This window comes from Chlorocebus sabaeus, chromosome 20 (genome assembly GCF_047675955.1).
Source record: "Chlorocebus sabaeus isolate Y175 chromosome 20, mChlSab1.0.hap1, whole genome shotgun sequence".
NCBI lineage: Eukaryota > Metazoa > Chordata > Mammalia > Primates > Cercopithecidae > Chlorocebus > Chlorocebus sabaeus.
This window is the reverse complement of record NC_132923.1, coordinates 135010307-135030119: the sequence shown is the minus strand read 5'-3', so window position 1 is coordinate 135030119 and position 19813 is coordinate 135010307. Positions and strand designations below refer to the sequence as shown.

The window sequence follows — 19813 nt, the reverse complement described above, 5'->3', positions numbered from 1 at the left end:
CGCCACTGCACTCCAGCCTGGGATATAGAGCAAGACTCCTTCTCGGAAAAAAAAAAAGTTTTTGTGATAAAAAAAGAAATTAAGCTAGCCTAAAAGCCCCCCAAGTTGAATGATGAAGAATCAAAACAAAACAAACAATAAACAAAATAAAAGTCTTCACACAAAAATCTGAGCGCAAACCCCGAGTGGCTCCCAGAGCAACTCAGCTAAGCAGGGCCGTGGCGGAGCTGGGCACGACCAGCCAGCACACGGCCTGGAAAGGGAAGTCATTCTGCCCCTGAACCACCAGATAAGGCAGCCGGGTGAGTAACGACGGGACACCTGTGTCTGAAACCCACCGTGAAGAAGACCCGGGCCGGGACGAGCATGGCCACCGCGGCGGCACTGGTGTAGAACTGCAACTCCGGGGCCCTGTGGGCAACAGAACATGCTGGGCCCCCGCCGTGTCAGGAGAGGCTGGGTCCACACGCAGCTCCTCACAGCAAGAATACCCAGCACCCCAGCCCACAAGACATTCATTTTCTCTAGGCAGGACGAGGGCCGCTGCAGCTTCCCAGAAATGAAAACGCAAACGCACGCCAGGCTGGCTGAGGGGCTCAAGGGAGCGGCTGAGAAACAGGCAGGTCCCTCCCGACCTTAGACAAGGTACTTGTAAAGACCACCCAAGCTAGACAGGAAGGGAGTCAGGTCTGTGGGGTGTTCTGACTCTTAAAGTGGGCAGGAAGTCCTCTTCGTCTTATGACCTGGAGATTTCACTGACGAGTAATACTTACGAGAACCTGTATTTGTCCCCGCTGAGAAGCTTTTTCGAAAAAACATTTTGCAAACTAGAATAAAGAAAAGAGGTGATGCATCAATACTAGCCCTCAGCACCAAACATCAGGGGACAAGGTGTCTGCGCTCACACGCAGCGACGGCGACAATGACCAGACCTCAGTGGTGCCACCATCACGCCTGGCTAATTTTTGTATTTTTAGTAGAGATGGGGTTTCACTATGTTGGCCAGGCTGGTCTCCAACTCCAACTTGGTGGACCTCAAGTGATCCACCGACCCCAGCCTCTCAAAGTGCTGGGATTACAGGTGTGAGCCACCACGCCCAACAGATTTTGTTTTTTGAGACAGAGTCTTGCTCTGTTACCCAGGGTGGAGTGGGGTGGCGAGATCTCAGCTCACTACAAGCTCCGCTTCCCGGGTTCACGCCATTCTCCTGCCTCAGCCTCCCGAGTAGCTGGGACTACAGGCACCTGCCATCACGTCCGGCTAATATTTTGTATTTTTAGTAGAGACGGGGTTTCACCGTGTTAGCCAGGGTGGTCTTGATCTCCTGACCTTGTGATCTGCCCGCCTCAGCCTCCCAAACTGCTGGGATTACAGGCGTGAGCCACCGTGCCCAACAGATTTTTATTTTTACTTCTGTATTATTCAAAATCTCACCATGAACCTGTTTTGCTTATTAGTAATAATGATAAACTCTTAGACACCGGTGGTGGTGTCTTTTCCTTTCTTTCCTCAAAAGCAGGAAAAGCCTAGAAGCCAGTCATTCTCAAAGGGGAAGTTTTGCCAGGGCTGGAGTGTGGCCATTAACAGCACAGCAGGGATGTGGACGCCCAATTCTGGGTGAATCTGAACAGGCCCCGAAGTGCAGCGTCCACCGCTCCTCTCTACTGAGTGACAAAGGCATGAATAACAGGGCCCTTTCCTCTTGGACCCCGCCACGTGCCGTCCTCACTGTGGGCGTCGGCCTCTCATCCTTTCTGCCATCGTGACACCAGGACACCGATGGCCACCAAGGAAGCAGAGGATCCGCCCGGCCTGGAGGTGGCGCAGCTCCCGTACAGGTAGAACCTGCCGCTGCGGGACTGTCCCTGCTCTGGCAGCCGCATGAAGACACCCTGAGCGAGACGCTGCTGAACGTATGCCGTGCATTTCAGCATTTATCAACTAACTGTGTCTCCATGGTTAGTATTTTAAGTATCAAGACTGTCCATCCTGAAATTTTGGCTTGTTTTTGAGAAAGTTACCTTACGAGGATAACTGCTGTTTTGCTCTTTTTTTTTTTCCCTTTTTTGAGATGGAGTCTCGCTCTGTCGCCCAGGCTGGAGTGCAGTGGCGCGATCTGGGCTCACTGCAAGTTCCGCCTCCTGGGTTCACACCATTCTCCTGCCTCAGCCTCCCGAGTAGCTGGGACTACAGGTGCCGCCACCTCGCCCGGCTAATTTTTGTATTTTTAGTAGGGACGGGGTTTCACCGTGTTCGCCAGGATGGTCTCGATCTCCTGACCTCATGATCCGCCCACCTCGGCCTCCCAAAGTGCTGGGATTACAGGCGTGAGCCACCGCGCCCGGCCTGCTTTGCTCTTTAGGAAAGCGCAGCATAGGACGCACCTGCTTTGGATTACGGGAGGAATTCTCAGCTCACCTGAGAATCTGCACACCCAGATGCAGGCAAGGGAGCACCGGGTCTTGTCCCCCTCACACCCACCTTCTCTGTGACTCACCAGTCCATGATGTTGGTGGACAGTGCGGCCGAGAACCCCAGGAGGTTGAAGCTGATCTCAGTGGCCGTGCACAGCGCCAGCCCGCCCATGACTGGGATGAGGGAGAGGTTGACCAGCAGCCCTGGCGAGAGGACAGCCCTGTGAGTGGCTGACCCGCCGGGTGGAAGCTCCCTCCCGAGGCCCAGGCTGTTTCCGTTCCCTCTTATAAAAGGAACGGACGCTTCCTTCAATTCAAAAACAATACTTGTCAGTTCCTTCACATTGTAAGATAAAGCAAATCAAAGTCCACGTCTGCGAACAAGTCCCGTCCCCACGGCAAAGGTGGTGCCTTCCACTCTGCATGAGCTGCGTCTCCCAGAGGCTGAGCCCCGGCCACGCGCGGGCGAGCCCCAGAAACCTTCCTGGTTCTGTGATGCTCATGTGAAATGGTGAGTGTGAAGATGGTCCCCCGGGAACTGCAGAGAAAGAGACTCTGGGGACCAGGAGGGGCACACCCACATTGAGTTGATGCTTTTCTGTTCCTTTTGAAACATAACAAAACACTTTTACGTGAAGGATTTTTTAAAAAATCCACGGAACATGGCTCACACCTGTAATCCTAGCACTTTGGGAAGCCGAGGCAGGAGGATCACTTGAGCCCAGGGCTGAGCAACAAGGAGACCCCACCTCTACAAACAATACAAAAATTAGCTGGGTGTGGTGGCACACACCTGTGGTCCCAGCTACTGGGGAGGCTGTGGTGGGAGGATCACCTGCGCTGGGGAGGCCGAGGCTGCAGTGAGCTGTGATCACACCACCGCACTCCAGCCTGGGCGACAGAGTGAGACCTTGTCTCAAAAGAAGAAAAAGAACCCTGAGTCAAGTTAATGTGGGAAACCCGCAGATGCGGCCTGGCCGAGACCCTGGCGTAACAGAGGGACCCGAGTCCGTGCTGGCAGGCTCCAGCCACAGGGGCATCCTCTCATTTGCCATCACCTGGTCTCGTCCTCTGCTGGAAACTGGTTGAATCCCAGACAACATTTATGAAATGTGTAGAGAAAACTGGAGACTGAACGCCGTTTCACCCTTCCAGGAGGACGTGCTGCTGCTGGTGACATGCCGCTGGGGCGTCAGACGCCTTTATCCAGCACCAGATTCCCATCCCAGCTGAAGGTCTGGAGTCTGGGGGTCCCCAAGGTGGCGCGCCCGTTCCAGCTTGTGCCCCTTCAGCCCCAGGAGACTGCTCTGCTCAGAAACCATTAGCAAATGCACTGGGGAGGGTAGTGCCTTAAGACAGGGTCACTTCTCTGGGCTGCCCGAGGCTCCGGAAGCTGGGTGCCTCAGGCCCTGGCACCTCCATCACTCTCCAACGCCTCCCCCACAGACTTCTTTTTGCTAAATGGTATCAAGATTTTCTCACTGTTGTCAGCAAGAGAGTTGGTTTTCTAATATCTCATCTACCATGGCTGGAGGTCAAATCGACGTTTTAAACTTGCTGGAAATAAACAGCTCCTTTCTGCATGGCTTGATGGGCAACAAGGTTGCTCTGTGTCATTTTGTTGATGATTTTCAGGATTGCTTTTTAAAGTCGGACACGGCGGCTGATGCCTATAATCCCAGCACTTTAAGGAGGCTGAGGCAGGAGGATCATGTGAGGCAAGGAGTTCAAGACCAGCTTGGGCAACATAGCGAGACCCCATCTCTATAAAACACACACATATGAGGCCAGGGGTGCTCAGACATGCGCTGAGGGTTGGCCCCGCTGTTCTTGGCTTCTCAGTTCTTCGGGAGCTGGAGATGAACTCGGACGTCAGGGCTCAGCTCAGGGAGCTGATCACCACGGCAGCGAGGGAAACGGAGGTGGCTGGTGGTCAGAAAGTTATCACAGGCCAGGCGCAGCGGCTGATGCCTGGAACCCCAGCACTGTGGGAGATCAGATCACGAGGGCAGGAGTTCGAGACCAGCGTGGGCAACATGGTGAAACCCCATCTCTATTAAATATGCAAAAATTAGCTGGGTGTGGTGGCAGTCTCCTGAATCCCAGCTACACGGGAGGCTGAAGCAGGAGAATCGCTTGAACCCAGGAGGCGGAGGGTGCAGTGAGCCGAGATCGCGCCACTGCACTCCAGCCTGGACGACAGAGGAAGCCTCCATCTCAAAAAAAGAAAAAAAAAAGGGCCGGGCACAGTAGCTAACACCTGTAATCCCAGCACTTTGGGAGGCCGAGGTGGGTGGATCACAAGGTCAGGAGATGGAGACCATCCTGGCTAACACAGTGAAACCCCATCTCTACTAAAAATACAAAAAATTAGCCAGGCGTGGTGGCGGGCACCTGTAAGTCCCAGGTACTCAGGAAGCTGAGGCAGGAGAATGGCGAGAACCTGGGAGGCGGAGCTTGTAGTGAGTCAAGATCGTGCCACTACACTCCAGCCTGGGCGACAGAGCGAGACTCTGTCTCAAAAAAAAAAGAAAAAAAGAAGAAAAAAAGGAAAAAAGGAAGTTATAGTTTTTGTTCCTGCTCTGCCACTGAAATCATTCCAGAAAATCCAAGTCTGGCTAGTACATGAATTGAAGAAAAAGTTCACTGGGAAGTATGCTGTCTATGGCTTAGAGGAGAATTCTGTCTAAACCAACTCAAAAAAGGTGTACAAAAAATAAGCAAAAGTGTCCCAGGATCCACAGTCTGACAGTCGCGTACGTCACAATCCTTGAGGACTTGGTCTTCCCAGGTGAAATTGTGGACAGAAGAATCCTCATGAAAATGACAGCAGCAGCTCACACGGGTTCATTCGGACAAAGCCCAGCAGAACAATGTGAAACGCAAGGTCGGAACTTTTTCTGGTGTCGATAAGAAGCTCACAGGCAAGGCTGTTAATTCTGAATCCCCAGAGTTTCAAGTTTCAATTGTAAGAAAAATGACTAACGTACATTCACAGTTTAAAACACACACACACACACACACATACACACACACACACACAAAATACAGAACGTAGCCGGGCATGGTGGCACATGTCTGAGGTCCCAGCTACCCAACAGGCTGAGGTGGGAGGATCACCTAAGCGGGAGGCAGAGGTTGCAGTGAGTCGTGATCTCATCACTGCACTCCAGCTTGGCGACAGAGCAAGACCCTGCCTCAAAAAAACAACAACAAAAAAACAAAAACAAAGAAGCAGTTGACTTTTAAGCTTTGATTTTGTTATAATCACCTAAATGTGTGTGCAGGTCTCACGTGCACGTGGGGCAAGCCCAACCCCGCCTTGGACCCTCGGCCTCCTCCTGTCCCCAAAAGCAGACAGACATTTGCCTTGGCCTTAAGATCTTGTCGTTTCTTAAACAGGCGAACACGTGTGTACATACCCCCCACCCCCCACTCCGTGCAAGACGCCACGCTCTGTGGGTGCCTCTGTCCCTCGCTTGTTTTCATGCAGCCACACTGGGTATGCGACATGGAGCCTACATGTCGCTGGAAATCGCCTGTGAGTCATTAAGAGGTGGGAGAGGCAAGAGCCTGGGTTGCAGTTGAGGTCAGGGGCTGGGGCCCAGGACAGGCCTGTGGTGGCGGGTGCTGGGGAGGCTGTGGGGTGCTGGCACAGGCTGGCCCATACACCAGGAGCCACAGCCATCTGCGTGATGCTGGCCGAAGGCGGCCCCCGCCCAACCTCTTCGGGTCAGTGATTGGCACCTGCAGTAACCTTGCTTGCCAGGAATCTGCCCAGTCCCCAACTGTCTCCCCACCCAGTTAGGGCCATGAGGTACAACCCTGCCCTGACCTCCGCATGCCAGTGTGAGAAGACCTGGCAGACACCAGGCTCCAAGACACCCCCACACATGTGACCATGGGGAAAATGTTTCAGGAGAGAAGTGAAGGCACTACCAGTGTGGGCCCCGCTCTGAGTGGTCCTCTCGGCAGAGCCCCATGGGAGGTGGCAAAGACGGGCACCGCGGATGGAGGCCTGGGATGGTGGGGCCCAGGAGCCTCACCTGTGTACTCCCCTAGAATCATCCGAGACATGATCACTGTGAAGATGGGGGCGGAGCTCTTCACCGTCTCAGCAAACGAAACTGCCACATTTTTCAGGCTGACCAAACCCAAAACCACAGTTGCAAACCTAAAAATTAGCAAAAGCACCATTACCTTAGAACAAGTGTGTCTACCTGCAGCCACGGGGCAGGTTCTCTCTCCAAGGGGCCTGCTCGGTCAATGGGCACGTCGGCCCCTCTCCCCACCTCCTCATCACCAACGTGGTGCCTGGACCCGCTTCTGCGACGCTTTAGGTCGAGCCCCCAGGAAATGGCACTGCGCCCAACGTGAAGTGACATCCGCCACCCCTTGAAAATGCCCCAGAGACAAGGAGGCACCTTGTCCTGCGACCACCAGCCTGGAAAGAAGCTGACTGCGCAAGAGGCAGTGAGAGCCACGAATTCACATTCACCTGGTGTCCTGAAATCTGGACGGCCCTGACGCTTTTATAAACTCTGCACTGAAAACTCACCAGCCAGCAGAGTCCCCTCTCTAGTAACAAGACAAGGACTTTACATTTAAAGAAAAAGAGACACTCAACCAAAGCGTGAGATTCTTTACCTCATCAGACCCACAAACAGCATCGTCATAAGGAAGTTGGGTGGGTAGGAAAGCCGGGCCTTGTGCTGATATAAACAGCAAGGAACGAGGGTTTTCACACACCCGATAACCGTGGTGGACAGCATCTGCACCGCGCCTGCGGGAGGGAGGGGGCCAAAGCCAAGAGGGAGAATCACCCCTCCCGCACCTGCAGCGGGCTCCACCCCGGGTTCCCATCCCGACCCGGGCTCCCATCCCGACCCGGGTTCCCATCCCGACCCGGGCTCCCATCCCGACCCGGGTCCCCATCCTGACCCCCGCACCTGCAGCGGGCTCCACCCCGGGTTCCCATCCCGACCCGGGTTCCCATCCCGACCCGGGTCCCCATCCTGACCCCCGCACCTGCAGCGGGCTCCACCCCGGGTTCCCATCCCGACCCGGGCTCCCATCCCGACCCGGGCTCCCCTCCTGACCCGGGCTCCCCTCCTGACCCGGGTTCCCATCCCGACCCGGGCTCCCATCCCGACCCGGGCTCCCATCCTGACCCGGGTCCCCATCCTGACCCAGGCTCCGCACACCCTCCCGGGCAGCTGGTTTCCACCATGCGCGAGCCGCCGCCTACCTAGCATGCTGGGCTCGCCTCCCAGCAGGGACAGGATGTACTTGTTGAGGAAGAGTGTGCAGAAGCTGAAGAAGAACCACAGCGTGAGGTAGAGCAGTGCCCGTGAGCTCCACACACCCAAGTCTGACTCGATGACCGTGGTCTCCGTGATGGTGACAGTCAGTACGTTCTCATCCACGCCGCTGTCGCTCTTGGCAAAAACAATCTTCTCACTTCGGTGACCAAAGAGAGAGCCCCAGCTGAGAGGCGACTTGCCTTTAGGCTTCTCCTCAGAGCCAGGAGCGAGCTCTTCCAGCGCTGGGGTTTTCACCGAGGACGACATGCTGAAGCCACCGCCAGGAATGATTTTACCTCCAGGCTGGGCAGCATGGGTCACCGGGACCGCCTGGGGGTGCGGCCACAGCAGGGACTCCGGGCGCCAGGAACGAGGCCACCAGGGCCTCTCCCTGGCAAAGCGCAGAAGCAGACGCTAAAACGGTAAGAAAGGGAAACATATTACCCGTTTTGAACATTCAATGTCCTCAAAGGTTTCAACCACCAATTTAAAATTACTCTGAAAATGCAATTGGACCAGGCACGGTGGCTCACACCTGTAATCCCAGCACTTTGGGAGGCCGAGGCAGGTGGATCACCTGAGGTCAGGAGTTCGAGACCAGCCTGGCCAACACAGTGAAACCCCGTCTCTACTAAAAATATAAAAACTAGCCAGGCGGGGCCGGGTGTGGTGGCTCACCCCTGTAATCCCAGCACTTTGGGAGGCCGAGGCGGGCGGATCACAAGGTCAGGAGATCATAGCCATCCTGGCTAACACAGTGAAACCCTGTCTCTACTAAAAATACAAAAAGAAATTAGCCGGGCATGGTGGCGGGTGCCTGTAGTCCCAGCTACTTGGGAGGCTGAGGCAGGAGAATAGCTTGGACCCAGGAGGTGGAGGTTTCGGTGAGCCGAGATCGCACCATTATACTCCAGCTCGGGTGACAAGAGCAAGACTCCATCTCAAAAAAAGAAAAAAAGGCCGGGCGCGGTGGCTCAAGCCTGTAATCCCAGTACTTTGGGAGGCCGAGACGGGCGGATCACGAGGTCAGGAGATCGAGACCATCCTGGCTAACACAGTGAAACCCCGTCTCTACTAAAAAATACAAAAGACTAGCCGGGCGAGGTGGCGGGTGCCTGTAGTCACAGCTACTCGGGAGGCTGAGGCAGGAGAATGGCGTAAACCCGGGAGGCGAAGCTTGCAGTGAGCTGAGATCCGGCCACTGCACTCTATCCTGGGCGACAGAGCGAGGCTCCGTCTCAAAAAAAAAAAAAAAAAATTAGCCGGGCGTGGTGGCGGGCACCTGTAATCCCAGCTACTCGGGAGGCTGAGGCAGGAGAACTGCTTGAACCCAGGAGACAGAGGTTGCAGTGAGTCGACACGGTGCCACTGCACACCAGCCTCAGCAACAGGGTGAGACTGTCTTAAGAAAAAAAAAAGAAAATACAATCATTCACTGTCCAGAGAGTTTTAGCAATTGAATCCCATTTTTCTCTGCACGTGTTGGCAGATCCTTGCTCTTGGGAGACAGTCTCCAGGCACACTTGACCTTCCTGGCAGACCTGGGGCTGTGGGTCCTTCACGCCCTGGCTGGCAGCTGCACCTTCTTGATGGGCTTTGTGGCTGCCGCTGCCAGGTGCCCCAGGACTAATTCCATGCTACTCTCTAGACAGACCCCGTGGTACAAAGCCACACTTACCCCCGCCTCACACTCAGGTGACTGTGGCTTTTCAGGCGAGACACCCCCTCCCTTCCCACAACCTCCAGGAAGGTCAGAACAGCCTGTTTCCTTCCAAGGGCCGGTGGGAATCATCCCCCCAGCTCGGGCTTTGCGCAGGTGCCACCGTGACTCCGCAGCACCGAGACCCCACCTCCCCCAGGTCTCAACCCCAGCGCTCAGGCAGCCCTGATTTCCTGTTTCTCACACCTGGGCCTCTTCCTACTTCGGGGGCTGACTGTGCATCTGAAGGGGCACCCACCCTGTCTCACCAACGTGGCGCTCTGGGAGCGTGTGGTGCCGGCCGCGCTGCCCGACCCAGGACCCCTCCTCCTCTCACTTCTCCCCCGGGAAACTGGGGTTCCCAGCTCACCCATGACCTCCTTCTAGGTTTATGTTTATGCACTTGCATGCGTGCTGTCTGTATATATATTCTGTGTTCACGCTGAGGGACGCACTCTGCCCCTCCCCCACCGAGACTTCCCCCAGGTGCTCAGGCCGGCCTTTCCCCCAGCTCACCTGCCCAGCAGTGCTCAGAGGTGCCTGAAACTCGGCCTCTCCACACCCGGGAACAGGTAGTCCTGCCCTCTCCCCAGTGGGGGCAACGCCAGGGCCTCTGCCGCCGTCCCCTCTCTCCTCCCCTCCCCCTGCTCTGTGTGTCGTGGCCTCTGCCACCGTCCCCTCTCCCCTCTCCTCCCCCTGCTCTGTGTGTCTGTGCACCCAGGGCTCCCCATCTGCCCATCACACCGCTAGCTCAGTGCCACCCGGACGCTCCCAGGCCACCCACGTGTGCCCTGACCCCTCGGTGCACCAGGACAGCTGCCTCCAAGGGCACCCCAGGCCTCAGTGGGGACGAGGTCAGCCCCTCCACCAGTTCCCATAGCCTCAGAATAACAAAAGGCGACTGCGTCCACTCCTCAGGCCACTGACAGTGCCAGATCTCCACAGAGACACCATTCCCTTCTTCCTGTTCAGCAGCATGGTCCACGGCTTAGCTTGGGGTGACAATGAGCTGGGAGCTAAATCTCCGTGGGCTGCAGCCTCCCTGGAGCTAGGACTGGCTGGGCCCTGAGCCAGGGAGCTAGGAGACTTTGTGCCCTTTTCCCGGACTGATGGGCCCTGGCTGGGGGTGGAGCAGCTACCTGGCTTTCCTAAGGTGAAAATCCAAGAACAAAGGGTGCGGCAGAACAAAAAGGACAGAGCACAGGGACAGGGCTCTGCACAGCAGGCTGGGATCTCACTCCCCACGTCACTGGGCCTCACGGCCCTTGCCCTCTCCCTCCCACCTCGACTGGGGACGCTGTCACAGCACCTGCTACGCAGACTCTGCCACCACCAGCGAGTTTCTAAAACCAAATTCATTTACATGGCAAGGAGGCAACGCTCAAGAACCCACCCCCAGGAACAACGAACAGGACGCCGGGCTCCAGGCGTGGGCAGACGATGCCAGTCATGGCCCACCTGACATCGAGGCAAACCTGGAATTCCAAAGGCAAGCACTTCCCAGCCCACACGCGGCTGCGCCTCTCTCTCTCGCCAGAACAGTCTGTCCACTTAGTTTCCATCTGAGAAACGCACAGCACTCCAGGCAAAACTGCTCCCCACAGCGAGGGCCCCTGTTCCCCTTCTCTGCTGACACTGGGCTCCCAAGAAGCCCGTGGGACCCGCACAAGCAGCCCAGTCCCCACCCTAATGTTTGCTCACAATTAGTGGAGACAAAAAAACAGAAATCACACTTCGATGATGCTGCGGTTCTCTGTACATCAAGAACTTAAGGTTCTGGACCAGGAGCGGTGGCTCACACCTGGAATCCCAGCACTTTGGGCAGCCAAGGCGGGCGGATCGCCTGAGCTCAGGAGTTCGTGACCAGCCTGGCCAATACAGCAAAACCCCGTCTCTACTAAAAATACAAAAAAAATTAGCCGGGCCTGGTGGCTGGCGCCTGTAATCCCAGCTACTTGGGAGGCTGGGACAGGAGAATCGCTTGAACCTGGGAGGTGGAGCTTGCAGTGAGCCGAGATTGCACCATTGTACTCCAGCCTGGGTGACAGAGCGACACTCCATCTCCAAAAAAAAAAATGCTGGGTACAGCCGCTCACGAGTGTAATCCCAGCACTTTGGGAGGCTGCAGCGGGTGGATCACGAGGTCAGGAGTTCAAGACCACCTTGACCAACGTGGAGAAACCCCGTTTCTACTAAAAATAAAAAATTAGCCGGGCATGGTGGCAGGTGCCTGTAATCCCAGCTACTCGGGAGGCTGTGGCAGGAGAATCACTTGAACTCGGGAGGCAGAGGTTTGCGGTGAGCCGAGATCACGCCATTGCACTCCAGCCTGGGCAACAAGAGCAAAATTCCATCTCAAAAAAAAAAAAGAATTTTTTTAATGTAGCCGGGCACGGTGGTGCCTGTAGTCCTAACTGCTTAGGAGGCTGGGGTGGGAGGACTATTTGAGCAGGAGAGGTCAAGGCTGCAGTGATTGTGCCACTGAACTCCAGGCTGGGCAACACAGCAAGACCCTGCCTCTAATTTAAAAAAAAGTTTAAAAAAATTAAAAGAGCTTAACCAAGAAGCCGACTGCAAACAAAGGCCTCTCCGTGCAGCCAGGACGAGGCTCTGCGTCCGATCGCCGCACAGCTGCGCCAGGATGAGGTTCTGTGTCCAATCACTGCACAGCAGCCCACTGGACAAATGGGCCCATTCTGGCAAGAAGCACTTGGGTAGGGCTACTAGGAGCATCCTTGTCTGTGTCTACGTGCAGGAGTGGAACTGCCCAGCCCTGGGTCACGAATGCTGAGCCCCAGCCAACGTCACACTGACCTGTGCTCCCACAGCCCTGCCCCGGCTCAGTCTGGGTGACTGTCCCGTCCCTGCTGTTGCACCCACATGGTCCTGGGGCCTCCACTCCCCTCCCACTCTCATAGGACTTTACTACCATGAACTGTCCTCACCCCCAGCGTCCCTGTCCCCATAGCTCCAAGGCCACAGGAGGAGGCGATATCTAATATCTAATCTTCCTCCCACATAAACACCTGTCCCTGCGTAAATGGCTGAGGCTGGCTGCCATTTTTTTCTTTTGTTTTTTGAGACGGAATCTTGATCTGTTGCCCAGGCTGGAGTGCAGTGGCACAATCTTGGCTCACTGCACCTACCTCCCAGGTTCAAGCGATTCTCCTGCCTCAGCCTCCCGAGTAGCTGGGATTACAGACGCCTGCCACCACGCCTGGCTAATTTTTGTACTTTTAGTAGACACGGGGTTTCGCCATGTTGCCAGGCTGGTCTTGAACTTGTGACCTCAAGTGATCCACCTGCCTCAGCCTCCCAAAGTGCTGGGATTACAGGCGTGAGCCACCACACCCAGCCACTTCTTATTCAAACACTGGGAGCTCCATGTCAGACCAGTGAAGTCAGAGAATCCTGAAGTCCAAGTTCTCAGCTCCTTAGCCAACTCAAGGGCAACCAGGCGGGAGCCGCTGGGAGCCACCCCCACAGAGGCACCCACGGTTCGTTCCTGTCACTGACTCTTCTCAGGCTGGAAACACCAGATGGTACAAATGCAAACAGATTCCCGCCTGAAGCTGTCCAGTAAGACATTTCTTTCTTTTTTTTTTTTTTTGAGAGAGTCTTACTCTGTCACCCAGGCTGGAGTGCAGTGGCACAGTCTCAGCTCCCTGCAGTCACCACCTCTTGGATTCAAGGGATTCTCATGCCTCAGTCTCTTGAGCAGCTGGAATTACGGGCACGCGCCACCAAGCCTGGCTAACTGTTGTACTTTTAGAAGAGACAGGGTTTCACCATATTGCCCAGGTTGGTCTCAAACTCCTGACCTCATGTGATCCGCCCACCTCAGCCTCCCATAGAACTGGGATTACAGGCATGAGCCACCGTGCCTGGCTGGGTGCAACCTTTCAAAGGTCATGCAGGTGACAGGGAGCAAGGAAAAACGAGAAAATTAATAAAGCACTTCACCGAGGCTGACTTGGGTCACAGAGGGCCAAGCGGTCCCGGGAAAATGGTGGGCTCTTCACACCTTCTTATAGACGTCTTGGAGGTGGGTGTTTAATGCAGCATTTTTTGTTAGCAGCAAAACAAGACAAAGCAAACACCAAAAGAATTCCAACCTAAGTGCCTGTCAACAGTAGAAACAAACACCACATTGACGGAGCTGAAGCTACGATGGAAATGAGGGGCTCGGCCGGGCGCAGTGGCTCAAGCCTGTAATCCCAGCACTTTGGGAGGCCGAGGCGGGTGGATCACGAGGTCAGGAGATTGAGACCATCCTGGCTAACACGGTGAAACCCCGTCTCCACTAAAAAAACAAAAAAAACTAGCCAGGCGTGGTGACGGGCGCCTGTAGTCCCAGCTATTCGCGAGGCCGAGGCAGGAGAATGGCGTGACCCAAGAGGAGCAACTTGCAGTGAGCTGAGATCCGGCCACTGCACTCCAGCCTGGGCGACAGAGCAAGACTCCGTCTCAAAAAAAAAAAAGGAAATGAGGGGCTCAGTCCCAGGGGCGGACCCCAAACCCAAACCCACTAGAGCAGGGGGGGAGCCTGAGGGACAAATCACAGACAGAAACGCACGACTCGGCTCCACCACACGCTGCCGGCTGTGCAGGAAACACCACGTGTCGAAGTAAAAAGATGAAAGTCCCTGAGAGTGAAAGACACTTGGTTCTCTCATCTTGGGGACGGGGCCCAGGGGAAAGCAACAGTATCTTCGGGTACTGGAACCCAGCTGAGCAGCGGAGGGTCCGGGGTCCTTCCTAAGTAGTTGTGAGAGTTCACAGCCCAGGGTCCTTCCTAAGCAGTTCTGAGAGTTCAAGGTTTAACGGGGAAGGCTGGGCCGGTGGCTCACACCTGTAATCCCAGCACTTTGGGAGGCCAAGGCAGGCAGATCATGACACCAGGAGTTCGAGACCAGTCTGGCCAACAGTGAAAGCCCATCCCTACTAAAATTACAACAATTAGCTGGGCGTGGTGGCGGGCACCTGTAATCTTAGTTACTCGGGAGGCTGAGGCAGGAGAATCGCGTGAACCCGGGAGGCGGAGGTTGCAGTGAGCTGAGATTGCGCCACTGCACTCCAGCCTGGGTGACAGAGCTAGACTCTGTCTCAAAAAAAAAAGATTTACACGGAGGAAAAGAATTCCGTTTAAACTGCTGTGAATGGCCGACTGCAGTGGCTCACGCCTGTCATCCCAGCACTTTGGAGGCAGGTGATCACTTGAGGTCAGGAGTTCGAGACCAGCCTGGCCAACATGGTGAAACCCTGTCTCTACTAAAAATACAAAAATTAGCCGGGTGTGGCTGTGGGCGCCCGTAATCCCAGCTACTCAGAGGTTGAGGCAAGAGAATCGCTTGAACCCGGGAGGCGGAGATTGCAGTGAGCACATATTGAGACATTGCACTCCAGCCTGGGGGATAGAGTGAGACTCTGTGTCCAAAAACAAACAAATAAATAAACAAATAAATAAAGTCCTGTGAGGCACGTGGTTTCTCTGCACTCCCACACAACACTTCCCACAGGAGATGTGGGCTTTTCCCACATTGAACAATTCTCCACCGACACCAGTTGTGTGCCCTCTGGTTCAATTCCTTCCCGAAGCAGCGAGGGCAGGATCCCACAAGACTGCCCCCTCCTCAGATGCCAGTCAGGCTGTGGGCCGTGCTTCTGACCCATGGCTATAAATCAGGGTTCCCTGGCCAGGTGCGGTGGCTCATGTCTGTAATCCCAGCACTTTGGGAGGCTGAGGCGGGCGGATCACGAGGGCAGGAGATTGAAACCATCCTGGCTAACATGGTGAAACCCCGTCTCTACTAAAAATACAAAAAATTAGCCGGGCGTGGTGGCGGGCGCCTGTAGTCCCAGCTACTTGGAGGCTGAGGCAGGAGAATGGCGTGAACCCGGGAGGCGGAGCTTGCAATGAGCTGAGATCACGCCACTGCACTCCAGTCTGGGCGACAAAGCGAGACTCCGTCTCAAAAATCAATCAATCAATCAATCAATCAGGGTTCCCAGAACATCCTCCTCGGGATCAATTAGTTTGACAGGACTGCCCAAAACTCCAGAAAGCACTTATGTTACTGCAAACAAAACAGAGGAGCAGCTGGATGTAGAGACACGAAGGCAAGGCCTGGGCAGGCGCTGGGTTTCAGGCCCTCTCTGGGCACCACCCCCTTCCCCCAGCGCCGCCTCAAATACTGCAATCCAAAGACCATCCACTCTTTCATCTCTCATTCACGGGTTTTTACAGCGTTTGCTCTCCACCCTCGCTCGCTGCGTCCCTGAGGTTGGCAGGTGGGGCTGAAAGCTCCCAGCCTCCAATCCTGAGGTCACCGGTCTACTGGCGACCAGTCCCCCCAAACCCCATTCTCCCGGGGCCAACCCCCCCGCTTCATCAGCATAAGCTCAGGTGTGATCTGAAACACTCCTGTCACTCAGGAAATTCCAAGGCTTCGAGGAGCTTCTGTGCCAGGAACCAGGAACAAAGACCAAACACATTTCGTATCCGAGCACAAGTGCAAAACATCGTGGTCGGAAACCGGGTCTCGGAGTCCTCCAGGTACAGGTGCCTGTTTCAGTCAAACCTTCACGTTTGGCCAGGGCCGGTGGCCCATGCCTGGAACCCCAGACTCTGGGAGGCTGAGGAGGGAGGATCACTTGCTGTCCACGCATGTCTGGAGCACAGCCCAGGAGACGCGTGGGCCGCAGGGCACACACTCGGCCGCCGTGAGACACGTGCCCCAGCGTACCATCTTTTCAAGGCCACCGACATTTCCACAGACAGCCCCAGCCCGTCCTTTGGCACTGAACGTGCCTCACCCACCTCCGTGTGCTGACACCCACATCAGTGACACCCGGGCTAAGCCGCCTAACGCGGAGTCTGACTACAAGCGTGCTGAGCAGCTGATGAAATTCAGACAATCCCACCGGAAGTGAGAGACAGGACGGCTGTGAGCTCAGGGCAGCGTTTCTGCTGAAGGCATTTGGGCTTTTCCACCGTCACAAAGTCAGAAAATCACAACTCAGATCACGGTAAGTGGGGACTGGCTGCAACCCAAGTGGGCCTTGTAAATTAAGAACAGGACGGCTAGCCGGGTGTAGTGGCTCCCGCCTGTAATCCCAGCACTTTGGGAGCCCAATGCAGGGGGATCACCTGAGGTCGGGAGTTCGAGACCAGCCTGACCAACATGAAGAAACCCTGTTTCTACTAAAAAAAATACAAAATTAGCCTGTAATCCCAGCTACTCGGGAGACTGAGGCAGAATTGCTTAAACCTGGGAGGCGGAGGTTGCAGTGAACAGAGATCACACCACTGCACTCCAGCCTGGGTGACAAGAGCAAAACTCCATCTCAAAAAAAAAAAAAGAACAGGACAGTGGAAGCGAAACCTCACCAGGGTCTCCTGCCTCACGGTGGGGGCAGGCAAGCGGCTCCACAGAAGCCCCAACTCAACAACCGGACCCTGGACGGCAGCCGCTGCAAAGGGGTCTTGGTGCTCTTGAGACGGAGGGGAGCTCCCAGGACCGGCCCCCAACAGGAAGAGAGGGGAGCCTGGGGTGGCCAGGCTGATCTGGGGGCCTGCAGGGGACCCAGCTGTGGGCAGAGAAACAAGTCCTCTCTGGACAAAAACTTGTACAAGTCAGGCCTGAGAATGTTTACAGATGATCAATGATGAAGGTCGAAGGTCAAAGGTTGCCAGGCTGAGTGGTGGCAGTGGCGGAGGCGCAGTGGCCTGGAAGCTCCCAGGAGGCCGCCAGCCCCAGGCCAGAGGCTCTCAGACAGAAGGAACACGTCAGGTAGACAAGTCCCAAAACGGGCAGGAAGAGCCCCGCAGGCATGGATGAGACCAAACAGGATCAGCTCTGGGGTATGCATGAAACCAAAGGATGTCGAAAGAGGAAACAGGACCTGCCATGAAACTCAGAGAGGGACACGTGTCCTCTCCAGTGAGTTCCCCACAAGACGTCTGCTGATTACAAAGGGGGAGGCATAACTTCACTCTGGAGAAACTGGCGGACGCTGCCTTCACCAAGGGCCAGAGTCACCAAGTCACCAGACAGGAGACACAGCAACTTCCTGCACCCCCTGACCTGACGCCGGGAGAAGTCTCCGTCACCACCGAGGTTCTCTTGCCCCAAATATGTAACCGCACATCTAACTGTGAGAAACGTCAAGCAAACCCAAAAATCTGCAGGCCACGAAAGACAAGGACTTGTGGAGCCCAAGGCCCAGGACAGCAGGATGCCACGTGGGATCCTGGGCGGCTCATGCCAGAGAGAGGCGACGCGTGCAGGAGATTGGCCCAAGCTGAACACACAGCCCGTGGATGAGTCGCCAGGACCATGTGACGCCAGCGAGTGGAACTGAGGTTCCCGAGGGTCTTACTGTCAGGGCAAGCGGACAGAAGGGCACATGGGTGAACTTCTGCAGCTCTGCTGTAAGTCTAAAAAGTTTCTCAAAATAAAAAGTTGGAAAATTTTGGCCGGGCGCTGTGGCTCACGCCTGTAATCCCAGCACTTTGGGAGGCCGAGGAGGGCAGATCACCTGAGGTCATGAGTTCAAGACCAGCCTGACCAACATGGTGAAGCCCATCTCCTACTAAAAATACAAAACTAGCCAGGCATGGAGGCCCACGCCTGTAGTCCCAGTTATTCGGGAGGCTGAGGCAGGAGAATCGCTTGAACCTGGGAGGTGGAGGTTGCAGTGAGCTGAGATCACGCCATTGCACTCCAGCCTAGGCGACAAGAGCAAAAACTCCATCTCAAAAAAAAAAAAAAAAAGTTGGAACATTTTTTGCCCGGGGGTGTTGTTTCATGCTTGTAATCCTAGCACTTTGGGAGACTGAGGGAGGAGGATTGCTTGAGCCCAGGAGTTCAATACCAGCCTGGGTAATATGATGAAACCTCATCTCTACCAAAAAAGTACAAAAATTAGGCCTGGGCCTGGTGGTATGCACCTGTGGTCCCAGCTGAGGCCTGTGGTCCCAGCTGAGGTGGGGGGATCACTTGAGTCTGGGAGGATGAGCCTGCAGTGACTGTGATCTCACCACTGCACTCCAGCATGGGCAACACAGCAAGATCCTGTCTCAAAAAAAGAAAAAATACAGGAAAGATACACCCAAGAATAAGGAGACTCTTCAGTGACGGGGCAGGCAGGAGTGGAGTGGAGTGAGGCGGGCGGCTCCAGGTCTGACTTCTGGAACCATGAAAATATGTCACTTGCATAAAAAGCAAAAATAATTAAATCAACAAGGGTAGGGGAAAAGGGTCTCTGAAATGGAATACGAACTCAAATGCATGAACCATACCATGAATCAAATGAACGACACAATCACCGAGGGGAGAAGCAGAACAAGCCATGGGAACTCGGGTGCACGTACGCTGGAGGCGGGTGCACAGGTGACGGACACAAGGGCTCCAGACACACACAGAAATCCAGACACACACTGAGATCCAGACACACACTGAGATCCAGACACACAAGGAGCGCCAAATACTAGGCTTTAAGCATGATTTTCCCTTTTCTTTTTTTTGAGATGGAGTCTTGCTGTGTCGCCCAGGCTGGAGTGCAGTGGCACCATCTCAGCTCACTGCAACCTCCACCTCCCAGGTTCAAGCGATTCTCCTGCCTCAGCCTCTTGAGTATCTGGGATTACAGGCACCCACCAACACACCCAGCTAATTTTTGTACTTTTATTTTACCTTTTAGATGGAGTTTCACTCCTGTTGCCCAGGCTGGAATGCAATGGCACGATCTTGGCTCACCACAACCTCCGCCTGCCAGGTTCAAGTGATTCTCTTGCCTCAGCCTCCCGGGTAGCTGGGATTACAGGAATGCCCCACTGATTTTGTATTTTTAGTAGAGACGGGTTTTCTCAATGTTGGCCAGGCTGGTCTCAAACTCCCAACCTCAGGTGATCCGCCCGCTTTGGTCTCCCCAAGTGCTGGGATTATAGGTGTGAGCCACCATGCCCAGCTAATTTTTGTATTTTTAGTAGAGATGGGGGTTTCACCATATTGGTCAGGCTGGTCTCGAACTCCTGACCTCGTGATCTGCCGCCTCAGCCTCCCAAAGTGCTGGGATTTACAGGCGTGAGCCACCGCGCCCAGCCTCCCTTTTCTTTTCTTTTTTTTGCTGAGTCATGGGTTAGAATTCTGGATTGGCAAACACATAAATATTTTGTAGATGACGGCAGACAGACTTCATACTGTAAGTGAAGAGAGATGCAAATAGGAAAGGAAGTCCTTCTTGTAGTGAAAAAATTAAAAAAAAATGAAAAGAGGAGGCTGGGCACAGTGACTCATGCCCATAATCCCAGCATTCTGGGAGGCCGAGGCAGGTAGATCACCTGAGGTCAGGAGTTCATGGCAAAACCCCATCACTACTAAAAATATAGAAG

The 19813-nt window shown here is 54.9% G+C and overlaps 1 protein-coding gene across 6 annotated transcripts in view; it reads right to left on the bottom strand.

The window, feature by feature from the left end:
• SLC35E2B (solute carrier family 35 member E2B) overlaps positions 1–19813 on the bottom strand; it is a 39444-nt gene that overhangs the window by 13025 nt on the left and 6606 nt on the right. For 3 of the 6 annotated variants that reach the window (XM_073007954.1, XM_007980958.3, XM_007980953.3), the window contains exons 2-7: positions 7664–8132; positions 7063–7198; positions 6462–6589; positions 2499–2619; positions 774–827; positions 339–411 (exon numbers count right to left, since the gene is read on the bottom strand). In XM_073007954.1, coding sequence (XP_072864055.1) covers positions 339–411; positions 774–827; positions 2499–2619; positions 6462–6589; positions 7063–7198; positions 7664–7985 — 834 coding nt within the window. In that variant the 5' untranslated portion in view covers positions 7986–8132. Of the gene's footprint in view, positions 1–338; positions 412–773; positions 828–2498; positions 2620–6461; positions 6590–7062; positions 7199–7663; positions 8133–9000; positions 9121–19813 lie in introns of all 6 variants that reach the window. The other 3 variants (XM_073007953.1, XM_007980956.3, XM_007980957.3) reach the window with 3 other exon arrangements.